At 40.4% G+C, this 12610-nt stretch overlaps 1 protein-coding gene across 11 annotated transcripts in view; it reads left to right on the top strand.

Moving 5' to 3' along the window:
• HIVEP1 (human immunodeficiency virus type I enhancer binding protein 1) overlaps positions 1 to 12610 on the top strand; it is a 127186-nt gene that overhangs the window by 68544 nt on the left and 46032 nt on the right. For all 11 annotated transcript variants that reach the window (XM_027891656.1, XM_027891654.1, XM_027891653.1 and 8 more), the window contains one exon: positions 3349 to 3402. In XM_027891656.1, the coding sequence (XP_027747457.1) occupies positions 3349 to 3402 (54 nt within the window). The remainder of the gene's footprint in view (positions 1 to 3348; positions 3403 to 12610) is intronic.

Genomic DNA, 12610 nt, shown 5'->3' with positions numbered 1-12610 from the left:
TCCGAAATAATACAAAACCAAGCAAGTATAGGATTGGATAATGTTAGTTCTGAATAATAGAGGACTTGTCAGTTTTCAGTTCCTCCTGGGCTTTGCAGATGATTTTTGTGTGATGTATTTTTTGCTTATAGAGAGTTTTCAAAGGTATGTACCACTAGAGCATCTGTAATGTAATTATGAAAGAATATGGTATGTTGTCTGAAATAGTCTTCCTTAAGATGCTTGACATACAGCAAATTTAATGACACACAAGAGAAGGAGATGACTGGATTATATAAATTTGATGTAGTTACCGAGTTATTGCTGGCGTACGTGCAAGCTGGCAGAAGACCTGGGGAGGCTGCCTTTTGGTGTTGGTGGGGTACTTGGCTCCAAGCCTGCTCTTTCCACCTGCTCCATGGCCCCTAGGGATAAGCCAGTTCTTCCCTCCAGCCCGAAACACAGCGGTTTGTAAGGCAGTTGCCTGTATAGGATCCATAGCTGTGAAATGCAGCAGGCTGGGAAGCAGCTGTCGCGGTTTTTTTACAATGGTTTAAACGTGCCTTGGTGCAATAACCAGAGCAGGTATCTGTGTGATACCAGCCATTATGAGCATGTAGGCCTTCAATAAAACATTTAGCCTTAGACTGGTGTTAATACCCATGCCTCATTTACAGTCCAAGTCATTGCTCTTGGCTTCCAGCACCATGTGAGTTTTTTTCAGTGTTCACAGTGCTCAGAACTGTTCTGCACCAGGACACCTCCATAGATGTGGAAACATAAAGGCAGCAAATATAACTCATTGGGGAAAGTGTATCAGGAGATGCAGGAAGTATAGGAGACTTTCTGGCTGTGTACCAAGCACATGTTTACCTAGCTATTATTTCTGCTATCTGTGGTTCTTTGTTTGGGATTACAGTCTGACAAAGAAGTGGCTGGGAATTACTGATAGGAACTGATTTTTTTCCACTAAGAGAAAGAGAATTCAGCTAAGGAGATCAAAATATTTAATCTTTCTGGCAGTCTAATGTAGCATGGTTCTAAAATTCTTCTTTATAATTTAGGATGATTGTGAATTTAAATGCATATATTTCTTGTAGCATTTATGTGAAATATACAGATAATTATTTTAATTATGAAACTCCAGTTGCCTGTCTAGTTTTGATGACAAATCTTTTACATCCTCTGAAGGCAGAAACACTGTATGTTGCATGTTAGATGTACTTCTAAACAGAGGGGAAGTGAGTATGAGAGCCAAACTATGGTTTTGATTTCTTATTGCTTTTTGGTAAATATTAGTGCTTCATTTACAGGTTAATTTGTTGATGCTTATTTTTTTCTGCGCATTCATGTATTTCATCGACTGTTGTGCTACTTTTTAAGTTGCTTATTCCATCGCTCTTCTTTAAAGGAATAATCTGTGGGAAACCAGAATAGCATTGTTAGATACATTTTTCTCTGATAACATTAGTGGCACATGTGTATAAAAGATGCTTTGTTTACATTTCCTCTTATTTTGTTAGAAATGGTTATTTACCACTTATTTGGCCCTTTCTATACAAAAATGTATTGATGCATCTAGTGTTTCAGCAGTAGCTAAAATACAGGAAGGTGTTAAATATCATGTCTTCAGTGTTTAAAGTGAGGCTGCATAACTGGCTTGGGAAAGAGCTGGTGAAGGGTTGTTCTCTTTTGGAGTTGTTTGTTTTTGTCTTCAGCAGCCAGTAAGTCAGTACAAAAGAAACTGTGATAAAACTTCCCTTTAAATATGTATGTATATGTCTCACTAGCCTCAGAGGAAGCAGGAAGAAGTTGGGCTTTTAAAACTGCAGTGGTAGTCTTTCTCATTAGAAACTCTGGGAGTCTGCCCTGTTAACCTCCTTGTGAGATGTTTTGGTTTATTCTCTGGGACAATGTACAGCAGAGAAATTACTCAGCTTCAGTGAGGAAGAAAACCTGGTACTTTCCTGAAAAATAGAAACGCAGAACTGCTCAACAAAACTCAATCTTAACACCTGCAAGAAGGGTTTGATTCAGTTATAATTATTTAGTTCTACTGAGAAAATAATTGGGAAACAAATTCAGACTTCAGCTGTGAGCAAATGATTCCAATGTGTTTGAGTGGTTCAGCTGATAAATAATAGAGAAGTCATTTAAACCCACTGATTTAGAAGTGTGTTAAAGAAAGGACCATTTTCTAGAAACCTTGTATTGTATAGGAAGAATGGGTAAAGCCTCAGTGTTCGTGAAGAAAGAGGCTGAGGACTTCACAGAGCTGTTGTCCTCTGTCTGTGCATGGCAGCCATGAAGTCTGGTGTTACTTGACTTCTACCAGTAGAGTTGGAGAGATTTAGGATGAATCCAGTTACATTCTGTTAGTAAAAACTGTCCCCACCAAGGGGGAAAAAAAAAAAAAAAGATAATAGAAGAAAAAAAGGTTTTCCCAGGTATTTTGGAAAATCATCGTTTATAAGTCATGTTTCAAGCTCAGATCTAGATTGATCAGGCCATAGTTTGATGTAGAGCTCAGTCTCTGCCAGTGCCGCTGCTTCTTATCAACACAGCTTCTAATCCTGAAGCCACTCAGAGGACTGTTTGCTACCAAAAAGAAATGGGTGTCAATTTTTTATTTATTCTAGTTGCCCCTTCCTTCTTGTTCTGCACATGCAAGCATGTGCACGTGCAGAATGAGGTCCCCTCTTCCTACAGTTGCTTCTGTGCCTTGTGTGGAACAGCAGGAGAAGCACAATTCTCATTCCAACACCAATGTGTCTGGGGGGGCAGCAAGTGAACTGTGAAGACAGGGAGAGAGCAAAGACTCAAGGCTTCTTTTTGCTCCTGCTGTGTGTGGCAATTTCCTGTAATTTCACAGAGGAGTAGGGTTGGGGCTGCTGCTCATCCCCTCCTATCCCTGTGTGACAGTATTGGCTCCATTGCTTCACTTAGCAAATCCTGTTTGCTGTTTCTATCACTGTGTTTAATGCTACATTGTCTTGTTCTAACAGCATTTTTTAGAAATGTATTAAAATACTCTGTAATGCACCGTAATACCTATTCCAGAGAGTCCCCTGACTGCATACATTATTATAGATGGTACAAAGCCACGGTGGGATTAGCTGTTGACTGCAGATCCAATGCCAGTGCTCCTCTTTCAGCAGTTCCGTGTAATTTAACATGTCAATAGCCTCCCTGGTAAAACATGATAAAATTTTATATGGCTGTATTACCCATAATGTACCACATATTTACACATGAATGGTATCACTCCTAAATATAAGCAGATATTTCATGATGGATTGCAGTAAATGACTTACTAAAATCTTGCACATTTTATGTACGTATTTTAATAATGACTTCTCTTTCTTGCAGACAAAATCGAAGAAGCACAAAAGCAACTTAATGGAACAGAAGAGCAACAGAGAGGTAATAAACAAACCCCAAAAAAATGAAATTGAAAAAAACCAGTGCATTGTGATCCTAGAGGCTGGTCCAAAGCCTGCCTGTGTCAGTGAAAAGACTCCACTGGGCTGGGCATTGGATGAGGCCCAAGGCGTATCTGTCTGCAGATCAGGAGCTCTATTTGTAAGGCCCCAATTCTGCTGAGACACAAAGGCTTTGTTTTAACCACTCAAGTAGCTGCCCTGATCTTGATGAAATTGCTGAAGCTGTAGCATTAGGGACATGCACTTACCAACTACAGCCTGTGCTAACTCCTTGTTCATTATATGATTTGCCTGATCATTAATAACCATATTTGGTTCATGGTGAGCAATATGTGATGATTTCTAACAGATGCTGATCATCACAGCTCATTTTAAAAAACAGATGACCTGTGGCAGATTTAGTTTGTGTGTTAGAGCTCTGAAAGCTGGTGGAAAGTCGTTGCATTTCAAGGCTGGTTGACTGCAGTGGTACCTGTTTGCTTGTGTGATAAAGCTCATCTGCAAGCCCACAGAGATGCCCAGACACGGAGTGGGGAGCCCAAACAGAACTTTGCCAAGCTAGTACCAGGCCCATCACGGACAAGCCATGAGAGGTTCGTGTCCACAACCCAGAGGAGCACAGGGACAGGCAGAAACCCAGATTAAGGACTCAGAGAAAGGGACATACTGTTCAGTCTCCTCCCAGGGCCTGTCCCTGCAGAGTCTTAGCCCAGCATCCAGGAGTGAAACCCATCACCATGTGCAATAAGGGAGCAGCGCCCCAGTTCACTTTTTGGGCTAAGAGTGTTGCTAGCTGGGAGTCTGGGACACATTGGGGGATGCAGGGGAAAAGCTTTAGGGAATTGCATGGGACATACTATGGAATGTCTAGGAGATGAACCAAAGGTGGAGAGAGTCAGGGATTTGGATGATATAGGAAGCAACAAATGTGGGAAGTAGAGTAGATAAGTGAATAAAAGGTTGGTTTGCATGCCAGCAGGGGCTGGCCAGGACCCTGTCTGGCCACATTCTGCTCCTGACCTGCACAATCTGTCCGGTCTCCTCAATAACTCCACATTCAATTGTCCTCCAGTAAGGGGCTCTTTTACTCCCGGGGTGTATGGGTGTAGAGGGGGTTGCCTGTGGTGCAGCAGCTGGGGTGAATATGGGTGTGATTGCTGGAAAAAGATAATGAGGGTGAGTTAATGAGTAGGTAAAGTGGGCTGGGGGTGGGAATGGGTCTGGAGGTCTCTGAGGGCCATCTCTGGGTTGAGAGTGGCTGCTGGTCTATAGGGACAAGAGCATGGAAGAAGAGTAGGGATCAGGGAGTCCTGAACAGGTCTGGCTGCTTGTGCAGTGGTCTATACCAGCAACTGGGGCTGCTTCCTTGAGGGCTGATATGTCCAGGTACAGCAACTGGGGAGACTGGGATCCAGGGTTGGCTACTGGGCAGACTGAGTTTCTGAGCCCAGCTGCTGGTGAGATCTACCTTGGACACAAAGATAAATTTCCATTAATGGACTTTAGTCCTGCTTAGCCAGATCAGGGGGCAGCATGAGGTAGGAGTGCTCAGAGTGTCTGTCTGTGATCTGTATGTCCAACCGTATATATGTACGTAGTGCACATCTGTATGTAGCCAGATGTATATGTTTATTCTGTGTATGTGTCTCTGTTGGGAAAACATTTTCAGCCTTGCTACTGGTTGGACCTGGGGGCATAGAGCAGCAGCAACCCCACTTCTCTTGGGCTGCTGGATTTGGCATGAGATATTTTCCTCCAACGGTGCCTTGTGTCAGTGCTTTGGCTTGTTCTGGGTAGGTAGTCACCTTTCATGGTAGCGAGCTGCCCATCTGACCTGTAACACATCTGTGAACAATGCTCTAAATTGTTGGTGCTTTAGCCTTGAAGGTTTATTATCTTTTGAACCAATGAACTTCAAAACGTTTTGAAGATTGGAGAGCAGAAGAAATACCCAAGAGGGTCTCAGCAGGGTCTCTCTGATCCAGCGTTTGGCCTCCAAATGGCAATGGGGACTTACTGTTTAAGGACAGCGCATAAGCCTGGCCACTTCTTTAGTCTGTTCCCCTTATGATGTCCACAGATACAGGATTTAGGGATATCTGCCTCATCCCTTTAGTATCTAGACATTTATGGAGCTGTTATCCCTGAATACATTTGATTAAATGCTGTTTGCATCCAGCATTTTCTGGCAGCAAACTGCACTATTCGTTAGCAATCACATGAAAAGTACATGATTTTATCTTTTCTTTTCAATTTCCAATTTTTCTTCAGTTTTCATCAGATGTCCCCTGGTTCAAGCGCAATTTGTTAAATAGCAGTTCTACACTCACCTTATCTACTGCCTTCATGATTTTATAAATCTTGTACGTACCGAGCTCAGCTTTCTTTTCACCAGGCTCATAAGTGGTTTCATTTTTCAAGGGAAGGTTTAATACAAACTGTCTTGTCTGGGCACCAGGACTGTGGTGTTACTCTATGTATTTGTAAAAGGTGGAAGAGAAAAAACATGAGTGGTTAGGTAGTAGTAGCAATCCTTCAACTGTTTATAAACTTCTTACAAACTAGACGTTCTGCTAAATAGTTCTTAAATATTTCTGTTTAGTGGATCATGGATAAGTGGTATTGTCCTCCAAACATAAAAAAACTTGGCATGTAAATTATAGCTGTCTGTTGTTGTTGCTGTTGGCCTTGCAAAAGTAATATTGCTCTGGATAATTTTTTTTATGGACATGTTCAAGCTAAAGATGAGCTAACCTCTGCTTTCAGGCACTTGTTCTGATGTGTGTTCCAGTAACATCTTTGCATAAAGGAAGAAAAATTCTCTAGTCTAAATTTAACAGTGTACTCTGAAAGGGATGGGGTTACAAAGATTTATGTGGTGGTAGTACTCAGCATCTCAGAATCAGAGATTTGGCTTAATTTTTGGCTTCTAACCTAAATTCTTATGGCTGGTAATAGAAAAACAAATGTTTACGGTGAAAACAGATATAGAAATAACTGAGATAATAAGCTTACTCTTTTCAAATTAAAAATGTTCTGTGCTGTTGTGGGTTTTTTTTTAGTTTCTTAAATGTCTGAATAGATCAAGTTCTTGGTAACATGAAGTAAATAAGTTTTTTATTTGAATTTTTAGATTCTGAAGGCCACTGAAAAAGGAAAATCTATGTTTTAAGCTAAACAAGTAAATAAAAATATGCTCATATCCACGTAAGTTATTTTAAATCACAGTCCAGTGTGTACAGATTCATGTGAAGTATGATTGTATATTTTTCCTTTTTGTTAATTTATTTTGGTTTTCAGTTCATCTAGATCGCTTTGGATTTGTTTATTCCCTATTTGAAATGATTAAGAAATGTAATTTTGTGGACTTTATCATAAGTTAACAACTGCTCTGTCAGAGTTGTCAGTGGCACAACATATTTGCAGGGAGAAATTTTTCACACGTTTAATCCTACTGAATTTCTGCTGAGTAGCATTGTGCACTGATCAGTCATAACTTTATACATGTGTGGGATTTAAGTTAAATTTAATAAACTACAAAAATATATGTAACACCTCATTTTGCTGTTAGCTCTAGTAATCAAACTAAGTGCAAGTTGGAATAGGACTCAGTTGCAGAGGACTCAGTAAATGAGCAGGTATAGTTTTCAAGTTTGCAGATTTTTGTTATTTAGTATGAGGCTGCAACTGAAAGTCCTGGGTTTTTTTTGTTTTTTGGAGTGATAGTCTGCAAATATGTTCAGATTATGGATATTCAAATGGCTTTGATTCAAATGGCCACTTGAGACCAGAAACATGTTACTTTAGGGGCTGTGTTCAGCTTCTTGCTCAGTGTGGGAAAGGTGGGTAATTCTCAGGTCATTCCTTTCATTTTCTCTCTGCTGCCCAATCGCTACTCTGAGTTTTCAGTAGAAGCTATTCTTTGCTTTATGTTTGGTGCTCTCTTCCAAAGTTGTTTTACACCCTTGGTGTGCCCCGACTTTGAGGCTGAATTTCATCTTTTGACATATGTACAGGGTTTAATTAGTGCGATAGGAAAGGTCTTGCTCTGTGTGATGTCCTTTAAAACTTGGAAGGGATGGTGAGCTTGAACTACCGAATATTTGAGTCTGTCATTTGCCAAGTTACTATACTTTCTCACTCCATCACTTCCACATTCCTTGAAGAGCTTTTCCAGTTTCTTGCCTGCAGCTGGAGACACAGCACGTGGAATTTGAGGATGAAGCTGTTTATTCTCCTGTGTCATCGTTTTAATATCCTCAGCGTAGCTGTTCACTTCTTAGTGTGTGAGGATGGATTTCTAAGTAGCTCTCACTTATTCCAGAAGTCCAAGCAGTTGTGATAGATCTGTCCTGATGATTGAGTTCCCTTCCATGGGTACCACAGATATGTCCCGAAGACAGTATCAAAATTTCACATAGATCAGTTCTCTTTTTATAGTCCCATGCCTCTTCACTTTCATCCTGACATACAGAAACATTAGCAGGTCCAAGTATTTTGCCTGATGTGATCTGTGATTGGTCAAATGGCAGCAGGCTCTGTCAGTGTTTACTGAAAAACCACCTAGAAAGAACCATTCAAAGCCCTGGTTTGGACACCAGCAAGGTCGAAGCAGCTTCTGGGGTGCTGTTGAAATACACCTCAGTTTCCAACCTCTGTTATGGAGCTACCTAAAGCCTCCATCAGCACTCTCAGTGGGTGCTGATCTGTCTCTGAAGCCTAAAGGTTGACAAAGTATTTGGTGGAGTGGCTCTATTTTTGGCTCATTGTTTGCACACAGAATGGTAGGACTCTCCATTTGCTTTCTTAGATCCCCATATAGGTGTGTGGAACCACCCACAGAGTGAACAGACATTTGAGCTATTGTGCACAGAAAGAGAAAAGAAGGGAGAGATTGCGTTCCAGCAGCAAATATTCTTTGAGATGCACAATCCACATGCACATATGTTCCCCTCCCACACTCGCAGTCCCTTCAAAGCAGTGTGTTGGCATGGAGGAGAGGCAGCCGAAATTAAATGCCCTTTACCTTGTTTGCCCATCTGCTGGTTTTTTAACTGGAATATTATTTTTCTAGTAAATTGGACAACAGTGAGATTTGAGTGAGGAAGTTTGTCTCTATAAATGAAAGCAAGAGACTTCAGAAATGTAGGTTCTGCTGCAGATTCATGGTAGACATATTTTTGTATCTTCAGAGTCCTTCCAAACCCTCCCTGCTTTATCATCCCTCTTGCTAAATGGATGCATGTTGTTTACAAAATTGTAGAGGGAGTTTGAAATAAACTGTTACAAATATACCAGCATTCTGCTTAGATAAACAAAGTGTTGCGTTTGTGTTACCTTAAAGATTGATGCTGTTTTCATGTTGTCACGTCTGGTCTTACAGATGACTCTCACCGCCCCACCATCTGGCCCCAAAGGGGCAGCCAGGTCACTTCCCTCCTCTCCGCTCCTCGAAGGCGCTCCCAGTCCCACTTCCTGCTGCTGCACCTCTCCCTGCCAAAAAGCAGGTGGGAGCACTGCATGCTGGTGGCATGACCTGCTCCCTAGGTTATCATAGAATCATAGAATGGCTTGGGCTGGGAGGAATCTTAAAGATCATCCGAGCCCTTCCAACCCCCCTACGATGGTCAGGGACACCTTCCACTAGACCAGTTTGCTCAGAGCCCCATCCAACCTGGCCTTGAACACTGTCAGTCAACTGCAGTCAATACTGTTCTATCATTTGATTAACCAGCTTAGTGTGACCTCATCCTCCACAGATTGTTTCTCTGAATTTTTCCAGTAGGCTTGTACTCGAGCTCTCTGGATTCTTTGCTGCCGTGGTACCCATGTACTGTCATTAGTCCAAAACATTTTCTTCCCATTTTGTATTTGTAGGAAACTGCCTTACTTTCTGGGCAAGATACGTAACCAAGATCTTTAATTTGATTCCTTTCATCTTTCCATCCTTATCTTCAGAAACCACATGGGCTAGAAATACAGTCGTTGTAAATGGAAGTGTATCATCTTCAGACACTACAAGTTACAGTGATGTCCTGTATGTTACTTAACACTGGCAAGAGGATTAGCTTACCTTTTTATTTTTTTGTTTACATACACCAGAGCTTTTACTTTCCAAATGTTCAAAACTACCACTTAGCAATGATACTTCATGCAATTTAGTTGTGCATTTTCCCGATATCTGATTTCATCAAGTGTTTGTATCTGCATTTAAATATGTCAATATATCTTGTCTGAAAGTGATTTTATTTAAATTGTTCTCTGTGTGTGAAACTATAAGGCTTTAGTTCAAGACTGAACTAACTTCCTAAAGTATTTACATCAGCTCAGACAGCTGTGATTGGCTTAATGCAGGAACTATTTGTCTTGTACAAGATCTCACATTTTCATAAAGTCACATCTCTTCTTAAAATCTCTTTCTCACTGAAGGAACATTGCATGCTGCTAATAACAACAGTGACGACTTGAAAGGTCATTTCTGTCTTCAGGCACATTCAATGCAGGGTTTTGTGCCCGTGATGGACAGTGAGAAAACTCTCCCAACTTCCCTAGTAGGAGAAACAGTCTCTGATATCATTTAACCTCATTTTTCATTGCTCCTGCCTTCAATACTTAGGTACATTTTAATGTCCTCACTTTACCAGTGAGGGCAAACTGATAAAAATGGGGATGTTTACATGTTCTTTGCTCTGACAGACAATGCTAGAATAAGGGCTTAACACAGGGAAGTTTTCTAGCTCCTCTAAACCTCCTGGGTTGTGAGTCAATGTCTGTATCTGTTATTTCTATTTTAATTTTTTTTGGTTAGTACATTTAGTTTAGACTACTAGCAGCTGAAATCTGCTCGGTAAATCCACTGCTGGTGCTAGACGTAGCAAGAACTGGTGGTGTTTTGACAGGCAGACAAACAGATTTACAGTTTTAAATTGAACATTTCATCCTTTGGAGCTATTATGAGAACTTGGTTAAAACATTAATGGAATGTTAAAGTAATAGTATTTTGACTTTCCTGACAAGTATAGCAAATTTCCTGAGTGACAGTTCAGCAAAAGAGATTCCAACCTGCAAGTATTATTTTCTAAGGGACATTTTGCAAATTAGCATTATAAAACAATTGTTGAAAAAGCATCTTCTTGATAGTAAATGGAAAGTGTCAATTCCAAATCCACAGTAGAGTATGTTGTTAAATCAGTGGCTATGTTTTCAGACACAGTAACATTTTGAGCCTGGTCCTACTTTAATGAATAGAAGGCTTTCTTGCAACTTTATAGAATCTGAGGCCAGAACAAGCTCATTTTTGTGGTGGGAGGATGCTGAGCTAACAAACTGGCTAATTAGAGAGACATACCTACGCATGTGTAGTAAATGCAATAGGGTGCTAATTTTAGCTGATGTTAGCTGGGAATAAGCCAGTTGTGGAAAAGAAAGATTTTTTTTTTTACTTGTTAGCTTGTAGTCTGCCTTGCATATGAGTAATGAATGTTTTTTTCATACTTTCCTGATACTCCTTTAGCTCAGGGAGTTGTTGGCCTTCTTTGGTCTCCTTCTGAAGGGAAAATATAACATATAAATGAATGGTGAGTCGGATATAGTGTACAGCTCTCTGATAGCTTATAGGTTGATATGGGTGGAGTCTTTCTTAGGAATCTCCTAAAATGGTGCATGTGTGGATGTTTCCTACCCTCAGGGAGATCATCCTTCCCACCTCTAGAATGCCAGACCCAGCTTCCATGATTAGGATATTCTTTGTGTCTAGATTTCCATCAAATCAACTTCTTCTGCTTTTGTCATGTTCACAGCGCCATTTAGTCCCAAAAGAAAGACCTGCAGTGTAAGAGTTTTCCTACTGTCTTTGCCAAACCTCCTGTTCCTTTCTCTATTTTTAAGTAGTGTGGTTGGTGTTAGGTGTGATCTCTTTCCTCCTCAGCTGCAACAGGCAGTATGGAAATTGCTCCATTTGATCCCTGCTTTTCAAATGGAAGATTATGTTAAAGAAATGAGAGTGTGACTAAGGAGCTTGCTCTATTTGAACACATTATGTGCAAGGGTGGTTTAGTTAACATCTTGTTCCTTTCATTTCTGTTTTTTCCCCTCAGACTCATGTTTGGGTATTTTACATTTAGTATCTCATCTGACCATGTAGCAGTTGCTCTGTACTGATAACTCTTAAACTGGCTGCTGTTTCATGAGCCTGTCTGTCATTCTGTTTTCATGGCCTTTGTTCTTCAGTGTGTTGGAGGTAGAAGTTGTTCTAATGATTTGTTAGCCAAATCCTAACTTTCCAGTAACAACTGGACATCCTAAAATTACAAACAGGTACTTTAGTCATGAAACTGTTGATAACATTCCCTGACATTCAAAGAAAATTTCCAGATGTCCCTGAGGTATTTTAGTTAATTTAAACAGCTTTATTCGTACTTGGATAACTAGGTGGAACTGGTTTCTGCTTAGACTTTGACTGGGAACTTATTAATTTGCCTCTAGGGAGACATCCTGCCTTTTTGCTTGCCTTTGGAGTGCCCATCAAGGAAGAACTCAGGCTGGGATTGCTGCCGATATTAGCTATCATAATGTTGTTTCTCACCTGCTCCTAGCCAATGTACTTTATTTTAACAGCTCTTAAGATGTGATTACTTTTCTTAGATTAGTATGAAGGGTTCTGTATAGATTAGGAATATGGAGCTGTTAAAAGGCTGTAATGCACAGTTAGTCCGTAAATGCCATAGGGCTACTTAATATGGTAAATATTTTCATTTTTTTTTGGCATGTTTAAAATACTGTAGTATATGCCCTTACTGAATGTTCATATATTGCCATTTTGTGTGCATAGTTAGGAATTAACCATAGGCTGTGTGATCAGAGTCTGCTGTTCTTGCATTGCCTTTCCTCTGTCTTTCAGTGTCAAGTCCTGTGAAACTTCACAGTGGTTCAGCCTCTGCTGGTTTCTTTACACACATGATGGTGGGAAATCTTGATCAGTATCAAATGTCGTGTTTCATTTAATGTGTTTCATGCTGGGCAGGAAATTAATTTTTTTTGGGGGAAAAAATAATCCTGTTTCACTTTGGTCAGAGATTTTCAGATGTGCTGAAATGTTGTATTTGATTCCTGTTCACATATGGGTGTTGGCATTTCTCAGCTGAGGCTCTCGTGTTACCTCACTTGTCAGATGTTTGTTGCTGTTTGAT

The sequence above is a fragment of the Empidonax traillii genome, unplaced genomic scaffold (genome assembly GCF_003031625.1).
Source record: "Empidonax traillii isolate 1590-97213 ecotype Southwest subspecies unplaced genomic scaffold, ASM303162v1 scaffold324:size701061, whole genome shotgun sequence".
NCBI classification, from domain to species: domain Eukaryota; kingdom Metazoa; phylum Chordata; class Aves; order Passeriformes; family Tyrannidae; genus Empidonax; species Empidonax traillii.
The sequence above is the reverse complement of the archived record's forward strand: the minus strand, read 5'-3'. Positions and strand labels throughout refer to the sequence as shown.